The following is a 26,359-nucleotide window of genomic DNA, read 5'->3' as shown; positions in this document are numbered from 1 at the left end:
ATATAATGACCATCAACTTAGAATTTAGTAATTAGTTGCTGTGATTGTTAATTATGTCACTGCTCCTATACCATTCTTACTGCTGAAAAAACTCAATTCTCATAGAGAGATCAGGTCAAGAGGTGACTCTCTTATTTCAGCAGGAGGTGAGAATGAACGGGCCAGGATTTCTGAGCCCCCAGAGTGGTGACACTGAGGAGGCCTGACAGACTGCTCCTCTGTCAGCAGATGGGCGGCATCTATAATTCAGTCTGGAGACTGTTGCATGCTGGTTCATTTCATGTCCTATCACCACAGCTCTCCCACAGTCAGTGTAAGGAAACACAAAGGCCACATCTACCTCCTTAGCAGTGACCTCAGAAATCTGTATCACACAGGCCCACCTGTCAGACATCAAAACTAAATGAGAAACAATAGATAGCTGGCATGTGGTGAGCTTCAGAAATTATATATATATATATATATATATATATATATATATATATATATATATATATATATATATATATATATTATATAATCCAAAGTAAATTCATGTTTCAGTTCCCTCCCTGGCATATGAAACAGCATTTAGCTTACATTTTTTTTAATAATATAATTTAATGATTTATTAATAATAATAATAATAATAATAATAATTACTATATTACTTTTTAAAACATTTTTATTTTTTTTTCAAATTATAAACATTTGTTACTTTGCCTGTTTTTAATGGCACGATGCCTCCTGCCATTTAAAGGTCATTTAGTATCCAATGCTATTCTGATGCTTTTGATTGGTTCTCTTGTTTGATTTGCGGTGCACCACATCTGCCAATTACATCAATCCACATTGCCGCTGAAAGCTTTAGGCTACGTCCACACGAAGCCGGAGCTTACCCTAAACCTTTTTTTTCCTCGTCTCAAAAAATATCTGCGTCCACAAGAAACAACTGAAACGACTCAAAATGATGTAGTATACATGCCAGACCATTATGTGGCGCTGTAATTCTGTCACAGAAATGCACTTAAAGCAGCGAAGAAGACTTGGAGCATGCGCATAAACCTTGCGTGCTGAATACAAACTACATCAAAGCTTAGAAATGACGCTTTATTTTGGCTCAGTAGCTTCTGCAGCACGAATGCAAGCATGTAGAGTCTGCTATTGCTGTTGTTGGTGCTGTTTTGTGGTGTTCTGACTTGGGTCGACATGTGGGGTGATGACATCATCATTTCAGAAAATATACGGATTGCCCCGTCCACATGATAATGCAAAGACGGCGTTTTCAAATTTTTCCACTCTGGGACCCAGTTTCACCATTCGAAAACGCCGGATCCGTGTGGACGAAACGCCGTTAAAAAATGTATGTGTATTCACAGAAACACGTCTCCGTGTGGACGGGGCCTTAGGCTACAATAGCCGCTTTTCCACTGTCGCGCCAGTGCGACACAGGGCTAACAGCGTGCCAGGCTGGGCCTATGGCCACAGACCTTAGGCACCGAGGCCAAAATCAAGTTGCGTTTCCACTGTCGGTCCGCTAGCTCCGCAGCGCTGATCTAAAAACCGCCCTTAAACACACCTCCCTTGATCAAACGTCGCACACAACCCAACCCATTCGGTAAAGTTGGTTTTATATTCGCACATTCGGACATCCGTATTCAATAGCCTTGTTAATCACACTGCATTGGATATTCAGTGGACATTCACAAGTAAATATGCCATTAAAACAATACTTGCCTATTTTGATCGACTGTGAAAAATGTTGTAAGTTGACAATCGTTGGTTGTCAATATCATGTCGCTGCTTAAAATTCGCAAACATTAATTTATTGCACATTTATTGGAACGTCTGAATTTATCAGAAGTCCGAATGTGCGAATATAAAACCAACTTTACCGGAGTGATATGGCTGTATATCAGCACGGCTGTGATTCGTCCATAGGTAGACTAATCACAGCGTGCTGATATACAGCCATATCGCACGGCTATAAGTGTGATATTGCATTTATACAACAGTTCGACGACACGAGTGTGTAAACAGATAAAAACAACAATGGAGTGTCTTTAAAACCCTCTTTTGTGCAGCACTACTTCCTTCCACCATGGATTCAAATCTCAAGTTGACAGTTGGACCAAGCCTCCGTTACTTCTTCTCACTTTAGAACTAGTAACGAAGGAACGTTGAGTCGCTTCATTGAAACTCATTGAATTTTGTACAGTATGAGAGAGAGAGTAAGCTATTACCTGTGTCTGATATACTGCATAACATTCATTCTTATATTGCATTGGTCTGATATATTGCATTACATTCATTTATAAATGTCCGTTTGAATGTCCGCTGAGGAAAGCGATCTCCTTTTTACAGCTATGTGAATTTTCCATAACATCCATAACACCATAGCGCTAAAACAACTTCCTCTGTAAAAGTTCCTTTCAATTTAAAAGTCTCTTGTGACTCACTGACTCATTCACCTGTAAAGTGTTGCCGCCATCTAATGGCGTATTAAAGTAACTTTCACTCAATCCATATTACAAACTAATGTACATATTTATGTAAAATAATATTTATTGAACAAATAAACACAATTGTACAGTTCAGTCAAATGTAAAGCACTAGTGTGCCCGTGACGGTTGTCAAGTGGCGTGGATAATTACCAAACGCCAAAAAATAAAGAAAATAAAATAAATGCTAAACCTCGTATCTCTATATTTCCAAATGTTTGTTTTATTTTATTTAAAAAAAACAAAAACAAAACAAAAACAATGATATAGATCACCCATTACGCTTGTATGTGGGTTTTACAAATATTTAACGAATGAAAAGGATTTTAAAGAGCTTGTGACAAAACCTCATAACTCCATTGGATCCCCAAACTGTCAAACACCATATATCCGCCTCACCTCGTGAATGAAGTGCGCCCGCAGTTTGTATTGGTCATCTCGTCTATGTAATGCAAAGGTAAATAAGATCTGATGTTTGAAAAAAAATGTAAAGCGTTTTCTTTACTCAAAAAACACTATGTCTATAAAGTTTAATGTTTACGTATTTGAAGAGCAGAGAAGAGTCTTCGTCTGATATGTCCCGTCTAATTGTAGCCAATATGCTATGCTATATAAATGTAAGGTAACGTTAATTATTATCAAGTTTAACATAGCACAATTCGACTTGCCCTGAAACAAATAATAGATTAATAAGACCAAAGGTTGCCCGTTTTATGTACTCAAATAGAATTATGTCTCATGTTTAACCACTATAAGAGCCAGCGGCAAATCCCTGACCCTGGGGGGTCTAGCTTGCCTGTGTTTTGTTTGACAACACTTTGAACGTCAACAGGAAGTTACTCCACCCAGGATCACTTAGAGCACCTTTAAAATGGCAGGACCGTTTCTGACATTTTAGAGTTGTTTTCTAGTGGCATATTATATTGAGTTTATCTACTGAATTTGTTGTTTCAAAAATATTATTGCTCTAGAAACAGAATAGCCTATTATTTTATAGGTAGAATTTTAAATTGTGTATAATTAATATAGCCTATTTAAAATACATCAATGATGACGCAGTAGTCTGGGCGGAAGTTTGATACCGCGACTCCGCCTCCGGGCTTCACTGACGATTCTTTCTGCGCATGCCCAGGCTCCAAACTTTTTTTTTGACGTTTTTTGCGTAACGTGTCAGCGCCCATTGGCGTCCGTTTTGGCTTCAGTTAAGTACAATGGAAGGAAGCGGCGTCGCGTCGTCCATCTTTTTTTTACAGTCTATGTGCTGTTATCACTGAAATATCGCACAGCTATCAGCCAATCAGATTCGAGAACCAGACAGAACTGTTGTATAAAAATATATATATTATATAATATACAGGTATATGCACAGTATACTAAATATATGCTATGACTAATAATATTGTAGCAAGCATATTTTGTGTAGCATTATTTGTACCATTGTTATACCTGTATATTACTTTAGAAATCGCTGTCCAAAGTAGATTATAAAACAGTAAAAGCAATTGAAAAAAAATCTCCTGTAAACACTACAGGTTTCATGATGGCACTGGGCCTTTAATGTACAGAGCTGAGTGGTTATTAAAAACCAGCTCTCTTACAGATTATTATGTCCATTTCATTTCCATTTGGATGTGACCGAAAGTAATGATGTCTAAGTGAGTTGTTTACTATGCTATTAGGCTGTCCATTTCCACCAGTTTCTACTGATTTTATTCATTTGGTTGCAAACATGATTTTTAACTGACAGGATGTTCAGCTAATCACAGTGAAGTAGAGGAGTTGCCTCTTCATTGGCTGTATTTCATGAATTAATGCCGGTTCCTTTCTGTTGATGATGAATTCTCAGTGTCTCATTTGGCCGGTGGTCCTGGCACTGTCCTAGATCCGGACTTGAGGTTGACATGCATTGCATATGCAGACGGTGTGAGTGTGTGAAGGTCAAGGGGTGGCGGGAGTGACATCCTGTTTCACTTAATTCAGTTTCTCTGTACAGCCCCTGCAGAGGCTCTTTATTTAACAATTCCATCCACTTTCTAGGAGAAATGTGCGTGTGTAGCAGGAGGACAGTGGGCTGTCTGTCAGGTCTGTACCCTCCTTTAACCCAGAGGTGTTTGCTGACCCACCAACCCCCTACACATCCACACACAGATAAAGGCTAATGTAATATTAACGGCCACTCTCTTTGCCCGATCCAGAGGTCGTTTTCTCAGTTCAGTCTTTTTTTCCACTTAATCCTCGTCTTTTATTTATTTCCAGTGAGCCCACATTAAAAATTAATTTTAATGATTTAGATTCTACTATGCAAAGTGAAAAAAAATGAAGAAAAAATATTGCAAAATTTTTTGAATTTGTTTCAAAAATCACATAATTGTAAACAAAATTCTTTTATTTTTATTTATAATTATTTATGATAATTATAATATTTATCCTGCAGTTTTAATTAATATATTCATATGCTTTTTCACATTTTCTATAACTTATTAAATCTATATCACAATTTAACATTTTTAATGCATTCTCAAGATCAAACTACATATCCCATAATCCATTTTCATTCAGGTCACATGATTATAAGCAAGGAGCAGATGGTACAGAGTCATGTGATGTTGTTAGCCAGGCTTGAATCTGAGAGGTTCTCCTGCATCTGGTGTGAGTGCTAAGGCTAAGTGCTCTCTCAAGAAAAAAGAGGGTAATGTATGAAAATTACCCTTGTTCAGTTTTTGCTCTGGTTAAATGGAATGTTCTTTTTTGCTGAGATTATGTCAGGCGGAGGTCATTGTTTAAGGATGGAGAGAAGGTGAGAGGAAGGGGGAGGGTAGGCCTGAAAGGATGCTCTCTTGTTACCGTGGCATTCAGAAAGAACAGTGTGCTGGGATAATTGCATGTGATGTATTAAATTATAAACATAGTGCCCCATCTGTTATGTGGGCTGAAGACTGTATTTATTAATTTCTCTGTTAATCCTGAGTTGTGTTATTTGGTTTATCATGTCTGCGTAAGGAGCTAGATTTTTTGGAGGGCTGTATGTCTCGTCTTCTTCTGCTGGCCAATCAAATTTGGTTGAATCATTTGATTACTTTTCAGCTGACCATTCCGTTAAGTAGATTTGGCATAATAAGCCATTGTTTTTCTTTTGAGTATCTTTTGTTTTGCAGAGTTGGACATGTAAACTGATCTTTGTTCACAATGTGTGTTGTGAACATGCACATGATGCTAAACTATGCCTATACTTTATTTTACACACTTTACAGAGTTGTGTGGCTTTCAGAAAATAATTGAGAATGCTTTTTAAATTAAAAACTCAATTACTGACTTTGGATCGAATTTGAATTGAAATGGCAAACAGGAATTGCAATTTGAATTCGAGTGTGAGGAAGTTCAAAGTTTTGAAATTCAAAGTTCATTTAACCTCACTTAATATGCAATTTCTGTACAGAAAAGCAAATTTTGTAGAGACATACGTTGAATTTTGGCTTGACAAAGCCTTGATGTTTGAAAGTTTTAGACCCCTGTTAATTTTTTGTTGTTGTTGTTGTTGTTGTTGTATTTTTTGATGTATTTTGCTTGCCCATGTGGCTAATGCTTCTCTAACAAAATCTGCCATCACCAAATTATTTGGGATGAAAATCACATAATGTAGTTGCCGCTGACTGAAAGTAAACTTCAGACAGAGACAAGACAGTATAGACAATAACGCATTTTTATAATCATAATTGTCAAAAAGCTTATGCCATGGCGAGGATGAAAAGCAGGATCTATGTGCAGCAGTCTAATTTATTAACAAAATCAAAATAACAAAAACTGAACTTCTCAAAAAACACAGACAGAACAACCACATCTAATAATGGACAGGGCAACTGAAACTGAGGGCTATACAGAAACACTGGGACTTAATGCTGCGTTCACGCCACCTCGTATTTACTGGAATCTTAAAGGTCCCATTCTTCGTGATCCCATGTTTCAAACTTTAGTTAGTGTGTAATGTTGTTGTTAGAGTATAAATAAAATCTGTAAAATTTTAAAGCTCAAAGTTCAATGCCAAGCAAAATATTTTATTTAACAGAAGTCGCCTACATCGAACGGCCAGTTTGGACTACATCCCTCTACTTCCTTCTTTAATGACGTCACTAAAACAGTTTTTTGACTAACCTCCGCCCACAGGAATACACAAGAGTTGCATTTGTAGAGTGTGTTTGTCGCCATGTCGTCGAAACGCTGTTATTTTCATCCCGCAGTCCAATCACCGGGTCTGATTCTGGCTCAAATTGATAGGGTAAAATTAAAGACATGTTTACAATAACACTGAGTGCGTGCATCTCCACGTTATGGTAAGAGGCGTGACCTTTCCGGGCAAGATGCGCTAAACTGCTGTCGAATCACAACACAGGAACCGCTGGCACAATCAGAACTCGTTGCGTATTTCTGAAGGAGGGACTTCATAGAACAAGGAAGTCATCAGCCCATTTTTATGACAGTGGAAACAGCGGTATACAGATAAGTAAATTATGTGAAAAATACTGTGTTTTTTTTACACGCGAAACATGAACACATGTTATATTGCACACTATAAACACAATCAAAGCTTCAAAAAAAACACGAAAAACGGGACCTTTAAGATGACAACACATGACGTTATATTCGGAGATGTTCACGTCCTCGGACTGGGAGTTATGCATTTCTATGGCACCACTACAGCGGTCAGGTGGTACAGAGGCCTCGTGGTACACGTAGGAGCTTTCAGAAAACTCCTAGCTTACAACCTGTAATTACGAGCTCTACGAGGATGTGAACTCTTTTTACTAGCCAGAAAATCGTAGTTACAGTAATTACGATATAGCGTGAACGCACCTTAAACCAGGTAATTAACAAGACACAGGCGAGACACATGAGGGCAGATCAAAAACCATGGCAACAGATGAGCTTGAACAAAGAAAACATGTGAAACTGAACTGAGAACAGTGCAAAAATAACTCAAAGTCCAACTACAGCAAAACACAAACACAGACCAGAAGTGACATTATGATTGTCCATCATGAACGACCATCCCAGCAAATGTCTTTTATAATGAACAATGATAACTGTGGATGTGGTCGTTAAGGATTTTTTTTTTTTTAATGTGTGAGTAATTCTTTAGTAATTTTTTGTCAAAAGAAGCCCATTGGTATTGGTATTTCCTTTTATATATAATATTGTTACAACATGTTACATTATGTTTAAATCAGAGACCAGGGTCTACATGCCTTGAAACATGCAGAACTGCGATTCACTTCTCGTGAGAGAATCAGCAAAATTATTTTCTCTCTTCTGCCGAAGATTAAGAGATTGAAGAATATAATATTCATAAATGAATTTACACAGCAAGAAGAAAATATCTTGCTATCAGTGCAAGTGAAAGCTGCGAAGTTAGTTTATGTACTTTATAGTATACAGAGACTCGGACATGTAAGCTCACATGTAGTCATTTTTAAAGCTTTATACCCATTCCAAATCATATTTATATTACATATTATATGTATATAATTTTGTTCATTTAAACAAAATGTTTTATAATAATTCTTAAATAAAATTGCTCATGTGTAATGGATTAGGGGTATAATAATTCTATGAATCATCTATAAAACATATAAAATAATTATAATAAATAATCATTGCTAAAAGCCAGACAATTTTGTATTAAAAAATATTTTACTAGTGACCTTTAATTTGCAGCAAGAGAAACTGGTGGAGTGACTTTATTGCATCAGAGATGTGACACTTTGCTCACAACTGATTGGTACAATTTCGGTTTGAAATCTCTTACTCAGAACATAACCTGCCCTGGAGCAGGTTAGCCGTGGAGTGTAAGTTACTATGGCAATGAACACTGCTAAAAGCCAAGCCACTGTCATGCTGCCTAAAACCCAGGGTTGGCGCAAATTAAACTGAAACATACCATGGCTATCCATCTAAACCGGCTTCATGGTATAGGCCCCAGGGGCTCATTCCATGATGGTAGTTGAACAAACTCAGGGTTACAGAATTAGTTTTGAGTTGACAAAACCAAACCAGTCCAATTAGGCTTTGTACCATGAAACTGAGCTGATCATCAACTTTCGCTGTCAACTCAGGCTTTGATCCTGAGTTCATGGATCGCGTGCACATGAAAATGTGACAATCACGTTCCTTGAAACATGCAAAACTGCGATTCACTTCTAGTGATAGAGTCGGCATGATCTCTCTTCTGCCGAAGATTAGAGGGTTAGTTCACCTAAAAATGAAATTTCTGTCATTAATTACTCACCCTCATGTCGTCCCAAACCCCGTAAGACCTTTGTTCATCTTTGGAACACAAATTAAGATATTTTTGATGAAATCCGAGGGTATCTGAACCACACATTGGCAGCAATGTCATTGTACACTTTGAGGTCCAGAAAGGTATTAAAGACATTGTTAAAATAGTCAATGTGAGTACAGTGGTTTAACCTTAAAGGATTACTCCACTTTTAAATAAACTTTTGCTGATAATTTACTCACCCCCATGTCATCCAAGATGTCCATGTCTTTCTTTCTTCAGTCGAAAAGAAATTAAGGTTTTTGATGTAAACATTCTAGGATTTTTCTCCATATCATTCATTTCAATGGGCACCAAATGGTTGAAGGTCCAAATGGCAGTTTCAGTGCAGCTTCAAAGGGCTTTAAACGACACCAGATGATACCAGACGATGAATAAGGGTCTTATCTAGCGAAACGATTGGTCATTTAAAAAAAAAAAATTAAAAAGTTTAAGTTTTATAAGCACAAATGCTGGCCTTGCACTTTTCTCCGATGCGCATTCGTGAAGTCACGTAATACGCAATTACGTTGAAAAGGTCACGGTTGACGTAGGCGGAAGTATGGAGTCAGTGTTTACATTACAAATGTGCGGAAGGAGGATCGTATACACATATTCAAATGTCTTTGTGTCAGTTTATTGTTTAACCCTTTGAGCGGTACGTTCCCACATATGGGATGTTTATTTCTGTGCCCCTGGCCGTACGGTTCCACATATGGGATTCAGAATGTTCAGCGACGTCACATAACTGCTAGATTCAAACTGTGCTTTCGCGCTCTGGCTGCGAGACGGACGCGCGCTTTCTTGTCATCACAACTCTGCAGTGTTTTCAGCCACATAATGTTTCTTTTAAGGTTTCAGACATTTAAATACGCATAAGCACCATTAAACAATACATCTGGAGTTTATAAAATACACACTGATGTCAGACGTCAGTGGAAGCATCAATAAACAGTGAATTCAAATATAATTTGCCGACATTTATTCATATCAGACACACATAATGGGTCTAAGTAACTATAAAGTTTACTCTCTTATTCTTCCAGTTCACCAGCCACTTACTTGCATATATTTCAGGAGAAACTGATGTATTCACCTGCTGTAAATCAGACTGACAGAACTCTGTGAACTGCAGTACAAACTAAGATGGCGGCGCCCATCTCGCATTATAGATCAAGATAAAGATCATTTATAAAGGTACTCACTCATACATATTTGAGAATCGGAATATCATATAGTTGAAGACATGTAAGCAAGTTTGCGAATATTTTAAATAAAAAAGGAAAAACAAAATAATAGTGATCCATCTCTCATACAGTGTTATTGTGGCTACGTTCAGTGCTCGTGACACGCACGCGTCGCCATGGAAACAATAAGGGCAAACGTTCTAAAATAAGGGTCGCCTTAAAAAAAACTCACTCTGGCGGTCAGTTAGAATATTTTAAACTCACGCTTGAAAGGTGAGCGTATCCTGGGTGTTTTAATATTAGAAAGCCTAAAAGAAGGTCAGGACAGAAATTTGTGACTTTTCAGAGATTTCCTATACACAATCCTGAGCGAATCCTGTGGTTGCTACGCCTACGTCAACTGTGACCTTTTCAACGTAATTGCGTATTACGTGACGTCACGAACGCGCATCGGAGAAAAGAGCAAGGCCAGCATTTGTGCTTATAAAACTTAAACATTTTAATTTTTATTTAAATGACCGATCGTTTCGCTAGATAAGACCCTTATTCATCGTCTGGTGTCGTTTAAAGCCCTTTGAAGCTGCACTGAAGCTGCCATTTGGACCTTCAACCGTTTGGTGCCCATTGAAATGAATGATATGGAGAAAAATCCTAGAATGTTTACATCAAAAACCTTAATTTCTTTTCGACTGAAGAAAGAAAGACATGGACATCTTGGATGACATGGGGGTGAGTAAATTATCAGCAAAAGTTTATTTAAAAGTGAACTAATCCTTTAATATTATGAAGCGACAAGAATACTTATGGTGCGCAAAAACAAAAAAACTGAGAACAGTTCAGACAGATCCTGAGCACACAGTGCTCACATTCTCCAACTTATTAGTTTACGATCTGTTTAACAGTCCTGTCTAATACGTTATTAGATAGAACTGTTAAACAAAGAAAGTGTGTAAGAGCCATGTGTTGTTTGTTTTTTTATTTAGATGTGGAATAAATAATTATGTGTGTTAAGCAATTGTAAAATAATTATAAAAGTAAATAATTTAATATGTGTATTTCATTTCATATTGACAATGATGTCATTTCCGGAAAAGATCGCTAATGTTTTGTGAAGCAATAGTGGAGCGAAATTTTGTTATTAAACTTTATCTAAAGAAAGTTTCTGGATTACGGAATGTTATTCGAGTTCAAATCACGCTCACACAATATGAAAAGTTTTAGCTTTTGCTGTGTGGTTGGTCGAAGCCCAATGTCGCTAGCTTGAAATACATAATCATATATACATAATCATGTTTTGCCTGGTCTGCTCAAAGTCGTGCTGGATTTTCTCCTTAGCATAAGGATGAGAGGTCCTATCATTATTTTTCATGTTTGAGTAAATATATAGGCTACATGACTTTTTAAAAATGCCTGGTGCTGGTGTTTCACGTGCGTTCAACAAAAGACTATAGAATAACACAAGACCTGTCACTCGTATTATTATGAATGGTAGAAAGTGCAACGCGCAATATGGCGGAATAAGTCCCGCCTTCTAAATAAGAGCCAATTGCCGATTGGTAAAGTCATCGCGTCACTGTAGCGGCCGTTAGAAGCTCCGGTTTCTCTAGAAACAGTCAGACGCGCGCCTCCAAAATGAGGCACAAGAGACGCGCATTTAGGTCTGCGCATGCGCATTAGCTTGATCCAGCCTGAACATATTTTTTTTTTGTCATGATTCGAGCATTTAGAAACACAAACTTGGCAAACAGCTTTGGAGAATTTGATGTTTCCCCATTCAGTGAGATAGGAGCTGCACTTGAATGCCCGATAGGCGTTTCAAAGATGGCCGCCGAGTGAAATGACTTGTCTTAAATGGACTTTGGTTCAACATATCAGCGTACACTTACGTCACCGGTAGCTCCTTTTGTGCTAGGTTAGACCTTTTACATTCTGAAGTAGTCGTGATTCACCTCTTGCAATGTAACATGCTCTAAACACACCTCTTAAACACAGAATAATATAAGTGGATATATTTCCTTGTAATCGCGCCTTTGAACGATTATGACATCATGGTATCCGTAATCGCAATTAGAAATTCGATTAATTGTGCAGTCCTAACCAACACTATAGCCAGGTAGCATGAAAAAACATTGTTCTCATGTTTAGAGAAGAACTGGTTGTATTGTAACAGAAAATAAATAGATATAGAATATGCAACATTCAGACCTCTTGTTTTCTGTTGCTGTAGTTTGTACACAATTATACTAAACGATAAATGGTGCATGGTCCTGACAGTCTCAGACCAATCTGGGGTCTGGTCTGCTAATTGTTGACCTCTGTGCTGCAGTTTCAGTAAATTTTAATTCATTATGAATTTATGAATTTGAAGTCATAATACAGATTAATGTGGTATCTCATATAGGTGTATCTATTGGAAGTATAGTGATTAAAAATCTTGTCATGAGAGGTTTGATGAGATTTATAAAGCACCCCCCCCCCCTTTTCAGATGGTTCCTACGCCCCTGCTGATAAGACTAATTGCAAAATAAGTCAGTTTACCTCGGCATAGATCACATTTGTTCAAGCAGGATGGATTACATCATACAATCTCATTAATTAAAGCAAGTATTTTTAGTTCAAGAGAAAGATAGAATACTATAGAACAGCAGTGCATTCTGGGAAAATAAATTAATTCTTATCCTCGTCACGTTGCTCTCTTTCCCCACTTCACCTTATCAAACAGAACTGTTCTGGCCTTGCTGTCAGGCCAAGACAGTTCACAAAGTCCTACATGGGTTTTAAAGCAAACCTTGAGGCCCCTTTTAGTTCCCGAAGCTGCCAGACATCTCTCTCTGACTTCAATTTTAAGAAACTGATGAGATAGCAAGAACCCATGTTCCCTACACCAGTATGATTAAAATGCAATTACAACATCATGGTCCACATCTCAGGACCACTTTCATGATTACACTTGCTTTTGATTAGGTTGAGAAAGCAAGTTGACACAATGGCATCATAATTAAGAAGGCAATTGTCACATCTCGAAAAATGGTGCATCGTTGGACATAATTTCCCCGCCAATCTAAAGATTATGTTGTGCTTGCGACTCGGGTGAGATTGGGTTGTAATTACTTGATTGCATAAGTAAGTAACTCGAAATCTGCGTAATTGGACTGCATTATAGCAGCCGGTTGGAAAAGAGCCAAGCTGCGATTTAATATGTGTACCCCTGCAGACAAGAGGTTTCACCCAACAAGATAACAAGCCCTGTGCTTCGGAGATGTGCAAGTAATGAGTGGACAAGGGTTAGGTTTAATTAAACTAATAATTATTGCAATAAAAGTACTTAAATATAAGGTATGAGACATGTGGAACTGGTCTGGTCTGAAGCAGGGTTATTTTGGCTTTAACATTTTTCACTTGTGGAGACAGATCATTCAATTAATATAAAAACTATATATTTGAAATGTATTTACTTTTATTTATATATATATATATATATATATATATATATATATATATTAGAGCCCGACCGATATGGATTTTTGGGGGCCGATGCCGATATTAACTCGAAAAGAGCCGATTTATAAGCCGATATTTTAATTTTGAAAATAAACTGGATATTAGACCCATTTCCTATAAACTACACTTACACAACATTCAATAACAAAATATCTGCCTGTTCTATGTATGTGGGCTGTATAAACCATTTTCCAGAAGGGATTATGTTAAAAAAAGCCTTAGATTACAGTCTCAATGACTAAACAATTGCACATCAAAAGTATATATCTTTTAATGATCAAAAAACAGTCTGGTTTTAAACATTTAACAGTTTTACTTACTTCCAGTTGAAGCTGGTTTTAACAGTCTGTGTGTGTACTGTAAATAAATTATAATACTAAAGTTAAAGTAAAAGAGCTATACCAAACAAATTCAATATTCCACAAAACCATGTCAATGAATTGAAAATAAAATAAAAATGAGTTAAATGGGAAACATTGCAGATATATTTAGAATAAGTTAAACGCTAACGTTATAGTTTGACCTCTTATTAACGTTCGCGCTCTTCCACTGATAAGCATGGTATTAGCTTTGTGGCTAATCTAATATAGCAATGCATTAGCGGCTGTAAGTGATGTTACAGAATATTTAGAAGTGATAATGATAGGACCGTTAGCTAGAACTACCACACCGTTTTATATACAGTGTATGAACTAAATCTACAATCATTTCACATGACGAACGATAGACTCACCGTCAAAAGAGTACATCTCCGTGGCACTTGGGTTGGTTTTATATTCACACATTTGGACTTCTGATAAATTCAGACTTTCCAATAAATGTGCAATAAATTAATGTTTGCGAATTTTAAGCAGCGACATGATATTGACAACCAACGATTGTCAACTTACAACATTTTTCACAGTCGATCAAAATAGGCAAGTGTTAATTTAATGGCATATTTACTTGTGAATGTCCACTTAATGTCCAATGTAGTGTGATTAACAAGGCTATTGAATACTGATGTCCGAATGTGCGAATATAAAACCAACTTTACCCAAGTCTCCGTGGCTCGGCTGATAGCTTTCTTCTGTAGTGGATTTCTGGCGCTGTTGTCAACTGGGGAGTTGCAGAGCTCCCTCTGGTGGGCAAACTATGCAACACTCATAACATGAGTGAAGCATGAGACTCTGTTTCTCATGTTTCATCGGCCGTTATAAACGCCGATGCCGATTTAAATGCAATTAGCTCATATCGGCCGATAATATCGGCCGGGCTCTATATATATATATATATATATATATATATATATATATATATATATATATATATATATATATATATATAAATCGCCCTACACTCTTAAACTTATTATATATATAAATATGGGTCATTGATGAAGAAGGTTTTTAAAAGTGTAAAAAAACAAAAACATAATGGAAATATAATTCATTTTTGAAGTTTTATTAAGTGTTAACAATGAGATTATGTGTTTTTTTTATAATCAATTAACTCTGCTTTTGTCATTTTTTTTACAAGATGGACAAAATTTGTCATCAAAAATGTAATTCAGTTTAACCAAAATTTCAATTTTACCAAATGACACTTTTGGTTATACTGAATGACAATATATTCATACAGCTAGCTGACAGACAGCTATATATTCATGATACCTAGCTAGCTAGCTAGCTAGTCTGTTTGATAGCTAGCGAAATGACAATCAAACATTTTATATTTAGTACAAGTTTTTTAAATATCACAACATTTTCCATGTTTTGTAGTGGTTGTACCGAATGATCTGATGTTTTGTGACATGTGTATGAGCAAGTGAAAACATGAATTTTTCAAATAGTTAAGAGAGAGGTACTTTGCAGGTGTCTGAATGATGTCCCATCCTGTTACACGATACTGACCTCATGTCTTGATCCAAAATGGTCCCTTTATATTGGTTACTCCGAATGACATCAATGAAATTCATTTTTCTGGACATTCTTTCTCATTACAAAGCAATGACATCTACACATAATTTTAATACCATTGCACTATGTTAAAATCATGGCAGAATAAAAAATATATACATTTATTACATTTTAAGATATTTTAATCACAAATGAAATTGCTGTATTGACTTTTGGAGGTTAAACCGAATGACCTTTTGACACTTCAAAATCTTTAAAATACCTTTATATGTAGCAAAATATAATTACAACCTTTTGGAATCAATGAAAGAGATCTTGTTGTACTACCTTACATACTTTGGATATATCACATCTTAGTTTTTATTATTATCAAGGTCATATATATATATATATATATATATATATAACTACCAATCAAAAGTTTGAGGTCGGTAAAATTCTTAATATTTTTGAAAGAAGTTTCTTATGCTCACCAAAGCTGCATTTATTTGATTAAAAATACAGTAAAAACAATGATTTTGTGAAATATTTTTAAAAATTTAAAGCAACTGTTTTTTTTTATTTTTTATTATTTGAATATATTTTAAAATGTGATTTCTACAGAGTCCTGGGGTCTCATTTATAAAACTGTGCGTAGGATCCCTACTAAAAGTGTACGTACGCGCAAAAGCTAGATTCTGCGTACGCACAAAAAAAATCAGATTTATAAAACCATGCGTACGCCAGAACCTGCGCACAAATCCCTTTATAAATCCCAGTCAGCAAAAGATTGTGCGCACGTGCATCTCCACCCTGTCTCCTCCCCGAAATCACCATATATGGAGCTTACGACGCCTAGTTTTACTATGCATAACCTCATCTGCATATCATTTCCATACAAGTTCCCAACCACATGACACCATGGTTAACACCGTCAAAGGTACAAGACATTGGAAAATATTAGATATGGACTATAAATGCCATTTGTGCCACACATTATATTGATAAAGATCATCCAGTATCCTCTTTATGTTTTAGAATAAATATATCAAAATATCCATAAAAACAAAATTGTATAAAATACTTCAGATAAAGGTTTTAGAATAGAGTTGATTCATTCATTTCCACTGGCCAAATAGTATTTGAATAGTTTTAAACAATTCAAATCAAATGTATGCAGTTTTGCTGATGAGGTGAACATATCTTTTAGGAAGTTTATAGGCTATTTTTAGTGGAAACAGATCGGTCTACTTATTTATTGCAGTGTAAATACAATTGTCTGACTCGGCGCGTCACTGACAAAGGATTTTAAAAAGAAAACATGCAAATCTTACCTTTTTCCTCAAATTATATCCTTCAAATGGTAATTGTTTGACATCAACACCTCCTGCAGCTGTGGCTGTACAGTAAGATATCATTGGACCTATTCAAACTGGACAACGGACCGTTCGACCACCGAATCCAGCAGTGTCTTCCATAATATCTAAGTTAAGTGTGCATCACCGATCGTCATTCTCAAAAAAATATTTTGTCATAACATCTGCAGTTTAGTTTAAAGAGGAATTATTGTGCTCCCAGCGCTCCTCGCTGTCATAAAACAGCGTGTACTGGAAAAGTGATCGAAAGTAGCACATCTACTATCTCAATTCATATCACTTTTGTCTCCAGAATGTGCGTACGCACGGCTCAAAGTTTGCTTAAAGGTGCGCACATTCTCCCGTCAAGTTTGTTTTTATAGATCACAACCTTTGCGCGGGAACTGGCGTACGCACGCTTCCAGCCCCGTTTTGTGCGTACGCACGCTTTATAAATGAGACCCCTGGACATGACATGGAAGAAAAAAAAAATTAAATCGTGCACACGATTTATTAATTTGTTCCCTCAATTTACTAAAACGTGTGCACGATTTACTATTTCCTTCCCTCGATTCATAAATCATGCGCATGATTTATAAATTGAGGGAACGAAATAGTAAATTGTGCGCATGTTTTAGTAAATCGAGGGAATGAATTAATAAGTTGTGCGCACAATTTAGTAAATCGAGGGAACAAATTAGTACGATGCGCACAATTTAATTTTTTTTCTTGCATGTCATGTGTGGGGCTCCGTAGATTTCTTTAGATGGCAAAGCTGAATTTTTAGCATCATTTTTCTTCAATCTTCAGTGTCACATGATAATTCAGAAATCATTCTCATATTCTGACTTGGTTCTCAAGAAATATTTCTTATTATTATCAATGTTGAAAGTTGTGCTTCTTAATATATTTGAGGGAACTGTGATAATTTAAAAAAACAGCATTCATTTGAAATATACAAATTTGCAACATTATAAATATATTTACTGTCACTTTAAAGGATCCTTGCAAAAAAAAAGTGTCATAAGTAGTTTGAGGGTGTAGGGAGACCGGCTTGATTATGACATTCACAAAGCTTCATGGGAGTGGGCGGTCACTTCTGAGTTCTTTCATCCTGATTTGTTTTCCTAAGATTCTCTGATTTGGTGGATCTTTTTCTTTAGGGTTCAGTGTATTTCTTACCTGGATTTTTTTGGCTATATGACTCAATTAATTTTTAATGAAGTTGAAGTTTGAATTTACATTGGCTGATGGTTTCAACATGGCGTTTAAAGCTATTAATCCAGAATCATGTGAAATTAATATGGAGATGAAATTAATCAGGTTCATATGGTTAATTAGATGTTTATTCTAAAACTACAAAATATACTACAGATGGTTTGTGTATAGTCTATAAGCAGATGAAATGTCATTTGAACCTTTCTTGTGATGTCAGCCCACAGTATGAGGTTAAGATTCAGATCTTGTTGTTTTATCATCCCTGTGTTAGTACAAACTCCTTATTATTCCCTTGCAGACACAATGCTAGTTGCATTCACCTTGGCCTGTTATGCCTCAGATATCCCAGATTTGATAGTCATCGGCTCCATTTTGTCACCTCATGTGATTAGAAGAACCCATTGATTGTATCATATTAGCTGAGTAATTGATTGTAACTGGTTATTAACCTCTAAGAACTTTATGTCCAGTGTGCCATTGCATGAGGACAGGCCTTAATCACTCACAAATGGCAGCCATTAATGAGATTAGTTCCTGGTTCTGCTCTGTAACTTTATTTGTTCCAGGAGGCATTGACAAGGGCATCCAGATGCTGAAGTTTACTTTTCTGAGAATTGATTTCACCCCACCTCCCACCCCCTTTCTGTTTAACCACATTCTTTATCACCTTGATAAATATGGCTTACTGAATGTAAACTACAATGAATATGACTTCTTAAATATCGAGCGATAGCACTTCCACAATCCTGGGGTTTTGAGCATGCATGTGAAGCCAGATCAGATATGATCTCAAAAAGACATTTTCTTGCTTTGATTATAGATAAGATTACAGGAGATCTGAGATTCAATACCTGCAGCCAACTATCTGTTTTATAGATGGGGCCACTGCACACTGTGTTTCAGTGTTTATGTGGTATACATCACTGGTTATTACTTTCATAAAGCGATTCCAGAGGACGACTTTGTTATCTGGTAATGCTTAAAGTGTAGCATAATATAACAAGAGCCACAGCTCAAAATAGTTTCTGCACATTATCAGATGGTGCATTGAAATGACACACACTTTGACAGGTTATGGAAAATGGGCAAATAATGTGACTCATCGATGGCAGATTTTACCATCTGCCACATTACGTCAGAGAGACTCACCAACACATACATGCTTTAAACATCTCATGGCATGTACTAATGAACACCTGCATATATTTATTTATTTATTTATGTTTTGCTTGTGACAACTTTGAGTCATTGTGGCGTTTTAGATACATCTGTCAGTGAAGACAACTCTAACAAAAAGTGTTATTGTATTACTTTTGGTTTTGATGTTATAAAGTACATGAAACATCCAGTACAATGGTATGCGTATGTCCTACAATCATATTACCGGTTAACTTGCAAATATTTCAGTCAGATGTTCTTTCAGTAACCGTAAGTTCATTCAGTGAAGTATTCGCCAGATTGAGTCAAACTGGTACTTTGTGAGTCTTTTTGAATTATTAATTATAGATTAATTTGTATATGAATTGAATTGCACATTAGTTGTGCATATGTTTCTGATCTGCTAAAAAAGAACCATACTGTAAGAATGATCTGTAGGCCTATTAGACTTTGCTGGTTGTGTGGTATGTTTTAGATTTACTAAAAAGAACCGGCTCAAAAGTTATTTGTTCATGAATCTGATTTAACTGGTTGTGTTTCGAATTCTCAAAATTGGTTGTGTTTCGAATTTTGCATTGTTTTTGCATGCAATCCACGAGGACAGCTCAGTAGAACAGCATGTTTTCTTATTTGTGTTACGCTGTCTTTTTATCCATTAATTTCAAACTGTGACCACAGTGCAGGAAACACAAAGTGAGTGACAATGCACAGAAACAATGAAACAATGTTTCTCACTTGATTGACATGAGATTTTTTTTTTTTTTTTTTTTTACTTTCACATCTGCTTTATTTTTTGGACAATATGAGAGAAGTACTTAAAGTATTGTAACAATTTTATCTGAGATAGATAGCTTTATAATTATGGGTGCTTCAAAATGTAAGTGGGCTGAATATAGTTATTCATCTTCAATTTTGAATTTATTATATCTATTCTTTTGCAACCCTGCATATTACCATGTGATACCATCACTGTATCACTGTGGTAAGTTCAAAAATTGCAATGTGAATTCATTCCATTGACTTTTATCAACCTTTTTTTTTTTTTTTCTACTATGATGACATATTGTTGGACCCTGCCAAGGAGACGTCCTATGTGTCCTTCCTTATCCCACTTGAGCCAGATATGCCATGAGTATGTTGGATTGTGGGAAACCCGTCATCAGGATGTACTGTAGCTGTAGGGGGAAACATATGTGGTGTGAGGAGAGAACCAGAAGGTTGGAACTTGGAGGTCCAGTGTACCATCTGTTTCACTCCCCTTCATGAGCCAGGGAGCCCTCAGAGCTCATAGTGAGATCATATCTCCCAAAGTCCAACCCTGAAACAGCTTGTAATCCCAAAGGGAGGGTCATAACCATGTCCAGTAGTGGCATACAGCACTGGCAGCCAAAACAGCCTTGGGTCCCGTGTAAATGTCTACATACATCACATGCCATCATCTCGTTAAATGGCAGAATTGCTGCCATTATGCTAAAACCAAAGATGATTTACCCCAGAAGCTCATTTTAGACTCAAATTGCTATGTCCTGATGAATACTATGCTTACACAGTCCAGAAATCTTTAAGTATGCCAAGGCATGGCCTCAAGTTTTACCTTGACATATGTGCTTACACAAATAGAAACAAACTAGCATTGCTAATTTGTTTTATTCTGAGCTATATTGTTTTTCCATCACCATGTCCTAATCAGCATTTTGTGCTGATTATTTTGCTTTCATACATGGATCACAACTTTCACTGATCTACTATATACAAAGTTCTTTCATGAAACTCTAGATGGCACAGGCTGACAGGTCCTTACCTCAACCTGTTTGCAATCGCATCATTCTCTATAGGGCACAGCTGTTTGGTTCCTGCTGTATCAATAGCCAATAAGCTTGTTGCTCAACCTTCAAATGTTTGGTCAGCATTTGCTGTAGCAGTGCTGCGTGCTTTCAGAAACCCTCCACCTTCCCCAGCTCCACCTGTATAGATCTGCTACGGATAATTCATGTACGGTATATTGTACAGCAGCAGCATGTCTTACTTGCTCACAGCAGCGTGTCGTGTATGTATTGGCTGTAGCAAGTCCCATACTTGCTCTGCAGCAGCAGCAACAATAAACAACATCAGCAGCGTAGCAGATCTATTCCACCAAAGTCATACCCATTACTATGCCAAACACTCTGAGATTTGTAATGACAGAACTTAAAATATACTTAATAAATACTAATGTGTTATAATCTTTTCGATATACAGTAGTAAAAAGATGGAACAGATCATATTCAGTGTGTATCTACACGTATATAATGTTTGGCATCCTTAATTTGGATTGTATCAATAATTGTACGAAATTGGAAAGTCTTTCTTTATCACAAGCAGGCTTGCAGCACAAAAGTGATACTGAAAGTTACATAATTGGCTTAAAAGGTTACCTCTGACAATGACTGGTTATTCATGCAAGAGTAGGCAAATTTTCTTTCAAATTCATTTGTCTAACTTTTTACCATACACATTGTTCCAAAGCAACTTTACAGAAAATAAGAAAAATAAAAAGCCTAACTTTTGCAAAAAACACAGGTTTTTACATTACATGGATCAGTTTGTTGTGCATATTAGTAGGTACATTTTATTAATATAACAGTTATTTTTTATCACTTGTTTTGCATCTTGAATACACTTTTGAGGAGTTTCAGCGTGTCTTTCCTCCTCTGACGGCCTGCCAATGGTTGTGTAGCCTGCTGTGTTGGAATATGCCAAATAATCTTGCATTTGTCACCAGCTCTGCATCATTGTGTGCGCTTCAGGCTAACATTTGTCCAGACACCCAGACTCGCCATTCAGATTCTCTCTCTATCCCCGCCATCTCTCTTTATAGCTCTTTTGATGTGGTGACTTGCCGTCTTACACTGTTGGTACACATGTTGACTTGCTGAGATGGTTTTACATTTCATTCCCACATTCTGAAATTGAATTGAAATGAGTAAGACTGTGTTTAGCCCCTAAGCATCACATCAGTGGACTCCTACCACATCTCCTCTGATTGACCTCACCAAGCGCTACTGCCCAAAATAAGGCTGTAAATGTAGCGTGCAATGTTGTTGTTTCAGTCTGTGCAATTGCAAGCTTCCTTTAGCTTTGTCATTTTTTTTGTTTAATCTTTTTTTGTGTGTGTAGTACTTATGGAAGCCTGTTTCTGTATCAAATAATAAAAAAAAAGTAATTGTGGATATTTCTTGTAATTATCAATTTCAACTTATGTCACAGTATTGTGTCATAATTGTGATTTTTTTTTTTTTTTGTATATCTCACAATTACTACTTTTTATCTAACTATGAATTTGTATGTCATGATTTCGACTTTGTCATATAATTGCCTTTTTCTCAAAATGTATCAATAACCAATAAGCTTGCTGCTCAACCTTCAAATGTTTGGTTAGCATTTGTTGTAGCAGTGCTGCGTGCTTTCAGAAACCCTCCACCTTCCCCAGCTCCACCTGTATAGATCTGCTACGGATAATTCATGTACGGTATATTGTACAGCAGCAGCATGTCTTACTTGCTCACAGCAGCATGTCGCGTATGTATTGGCTGTAGCAAGTCCCATACTTGCTCTGCAGCAGCAGCAACAATAAACAACATCAGCAGCGTAGCAGATCTATTCCACCAAAGTCATACCCATTACTATGCCATTACTATACTAATTGTGATTTTTATATCTCACAATTACTACTTTTGTTTTAACAATTGAAACATTTGCATCTTATAATTCTGACTCCGCATTTCATAAATTTGACTTTTTATCTCACAATTATGATCAATTTCTACTTTTTATCTAACTATGAATATGTATATCATGATTTCGACTGTCATATAATTGCCTTTTTCTCAAAATGTATCTCAAAATTGACTTTATCTGATCATTTTGACAGATTCTCATTATTTTGACTTTTTATATCATAATTAAGACTTAATTTCTACTTTTTTCTCACTATAGAATCTCATAATTTCGACTTTGTCATATAATTGACTTTTGCTTTTCATTTTTTATCTCAAAAATTACTATCTAATAATTTTGACAGATTCTCAATATTTTGACTTTTTATCATAATTGACTATCAAATTCTACTTTTTGTCTCATAACTATGAGTTAGTATCTCATAATTTTGACTTTGTCATAAAATTGACTTTCTCATCATTTTTATCTCAAAATTGGCTTTATCTAATAATTTTGACAGATTCTCAATATTTTGACTTTTTATATCATAATTATGACTTTTTGTCAATTTCTACATTTATCTCATAATTTTCACTGTCATATAACTGACTTCATCTCATAATTTAACTCAAAATAGATGTCTAATCATTTTGAAAAGATTCTTATTTTGACTTTTTATATCATAATTATGACTTATGTACATTTCTACTTTTTATCTCATAACTATGACTTAGTATGTCATAATTTCAACCTGTTTTTGACATAATTTCTTTCTTATATGGCGGAAATGGGCTTACTTATTTTTACAGTGGAAACAAGCTTCTTAAGGCATTTGTGTAAACCAGTGACAATTTTCATGAGCATGTGTTGTTTTTTAAACAGATATTGAAAGCAGGATGAAGTGATCATGGACCCATTGAAAGCATTAACTCAGCATTCAAAAGCTATGTGCTCCGTTTATCTGCTGAGTGAAGCAAAACACCTAAAAGGAGAGATTGTAAAGATATAATTTGTAGCTAAGTGCATCTGCATAACAAAGTTCTGTATCTGCATCATTTGTGCTGCTGTGCCATTATAAATCTAGATATGGTCATGAACCATTTTTATGCGTTTTCAAATTTCACATTATGTGTGCAGGGTTTTCCCTATGGTTTTGGGATTGTAGTAGAAGCAATTAATCTTCATAGCATATCATACCTAAAGTCATGTATAAAAGCAGCTACAAAAGCCTCACCGACATTGCTGTTTTGATACAAAGGGCTTTGTGGGTAATTTAGGCAGCAGCCATATGCAAATGGATTGTTGCTTGTGGGCTACACTCAGATGAGAGCAAATTGGTCTATCTCGAATTTGAAAACTTTCCAGCCAGGATGGTTTTGTCTGTCTTCCATTCACAGTGGAAAAACTGCAGAAGGGCCTTTGGATCCCAGGTGACTCATTTTAAATAAATTATGAAGCAGAATATGTTGATAAAGCCAAATGACACATAAACAGCAGAGCCAGCCTTGCATTATAACTCATCCAAATGCACTGAGAGGTTTATTGAAAAGAAAAAATGTGTGACCAGTCATCTTCGAGCACTATAACAAATGAAATCATTAAGGTCTCTGTGCTCCACTCCCTTTCTAACTCTCTTCCTAAATTCTTCTCTTGCCATGTGGACAGGCTGTGTGTTAAGTGTTATTGATACTTACCTGGCCCAGCTGTCTTCATATCTTATAAATGTGACAGTATCATCAAAAACAAGCCAGCCCATCTTTTCTAAATAGACTTATATAGTACCAGCTGGTAAAAATCCTCTCTATCATCAAGAACAGTCTGTCTGCTCAACCACTTCTGGATTTGTATGTGCTGCAGGCCACAGACACAGGTTTTGTAGGCTTATTACCTACGCTGTTCGAAACAGTAGGTCTCATTCACTAATAATTGCATGTAAGTTTTCTGCAGTGAGTCCAATTCATAAATTCACAACTGGTGGTTACGAACACCAATTTGTTCTTGCCCTCATTCTGATGTTGATGAGTCTAGATTGCTCGAAATGAGAGAGAACATGGTTGCAGGTGGTAATTAGCACAATACACGTCCAAACTATCTCCATATCCGTGCTTTCCGGACAACCTATAGATAGCCATTTGTCACTCTCTCTGCAAACATATCATTATACTCTCCAAAGGTGCGGTCTCTTCTAAAAGCATGGACACAGAGTAAAGCGAGTGTGCCATTTACAAAACAGGTTGAAACACTTTTTATATATGTCAGTGACTATCTTGTTTATAGTTTGTGAAATTGTCAGTATGGAAACTCTAATTTCAAATGTCTTTGTGAGGTTCTTTTTTTAATAATTATCACTGTTAACCAGCAGATTTACCATTCTATAGTTTATATTACTCATATGTTGTTTGTTTAATTATATATTTATGAAGCATAACTGCTTTTCATTGTTAGATTGTTTGGTCCAGATGCAGACTGCACAAAGAAGCACGTCAGGGGTTTTGATAACACTATTTTGATGGTCCACATTAGACATTCTGCAAACTATGTAACTAACTAACTACTAAATACTTTGCAACTAAATGTCAACTACTAGTCATTAGAGTATTAGTAGACTGTCTGCTTAATATCTGCTAACACTGGTTTAGACATCAACATCAACTACATCAACTTATTCTACTAACCTGAACCAACACCTAATCTAACAGTTAGTCTACAATGTCATGTGGTTGCAAAGTTACTTATAGTTAGTAGAATGTCTAAAGTGGACCTTCAAAATAACCGGGTTTTTTGTACCTTCTTTTTAGATTTCATTTGTGTTTACATGTTGACTCACAGTTCTCTGGGCCAGGAGATCTTTTTAGGGCAGTCATAAATGGGTTTAGTGGAATAAGGTCAGGATGCAAACGTAAGAGTGCAGTTAGTTACACTTTTCTTGTTTAGAATGGCTAGTTTTCTAATATAAATCCTTAAAATAACCATGACCAAAAATTGTGTTGTTTGAATTCTTAATTCTTAATAATTCTTGATGAATTCTTAATAATTAAAGTTGGTAACACTCACTATTAACTAGTTGCTTATTAGCATGCATATTACTAGGATATTGGCTGTTTATTAGTACTAATAAAGCACATATTAATGCCTTATTCTACATCCCTTAATCCTACTCAATACCTAAACTTAACAACTACCTAACTAACTATTAATAAGCAGTAATTAGGAGTTTATTAAGGCAAAAGTTATAGTTAATAGTTAGTTAAAAGTGAGAGTTAGACCCCAAACTAAAGAGTGACTTGAAATTGATGTTCCAGGCTTTTTATGCACATTTTCAATTACCATGGAAAAGGATTTTTGTTAAAGAACTGGCCTAATTTTTGCATTTAATATTTGTTAAATGATGTAGTTGCCAGGGTTAAATGGTCATTACATGATTAGATACTTGAATTTGTATTCTGCCTATAATTTCAAAATAGTGTGACGAATTGAATATTTTTAACATTTATTCTAGTGCTGTAGAATTTCCCCAAAGGCTTTCAGTTTTAGTCCATTGCTTAGTACAAAATAAAGAAACAACTCAATTATTTCC

At 36.0% G+C, this 26,359-nt stretch overlaps 1 protein-coding gene across 10 annotated transcripts in view; it reads left to right on the top strand.

The window, feature by feature from the left end:
* Window positions 1-26,359, top strand: part of tsnare1 (T-SNARE Domain Containing 1) — a 258,123-nt gene that overhangs the window by 16,319 nt on the left and 215,445 nt on the right. For 7 of the 10 annotated variants that reach the window (XR_007179032.1, XR_007179033.1, XR_007179031.1 and 4 more), the window contains exon 3: window positions 141-313. The exons of 2 other annotated variants lie outside the window; for them this stretch is intronic. Coding sequence is in view for 4 of the 8 variants with exons in the window: in XM_048152953.1 (XP_048008910.1) it covers window positions 229-313 (85 nt within the window). In the remaining 4 variants the exon portion in view is untranslated. Of the gene's footprint in view, window positions 1-140; window positions 314-5,064; window positions 5,170-26,359 lie in introns of those variants that run through there. One more of the 10 variants, XM_048152958.1, reaches the window with a different exon arrangement.

Source organism: Megalobrama amblycephala, linkage group LG13 (assembly GCF_018812025.1).
Source record: "Megalobrama amblycephala isolate DHTTF-2021 linkage group LG13, ASM1881202v1, whole genome shotgun sequence".
Classification (NCBI taxonomy): Eukaryota; Metazoa; Chordata; class Actinopteri; order Cypriniformes; family Xenocyprididae; genus Megalobrama; species Megalobrama amblycephala.
This window is presented reverse-complemented; position numbering and strand designations above follow the sequence as displayed.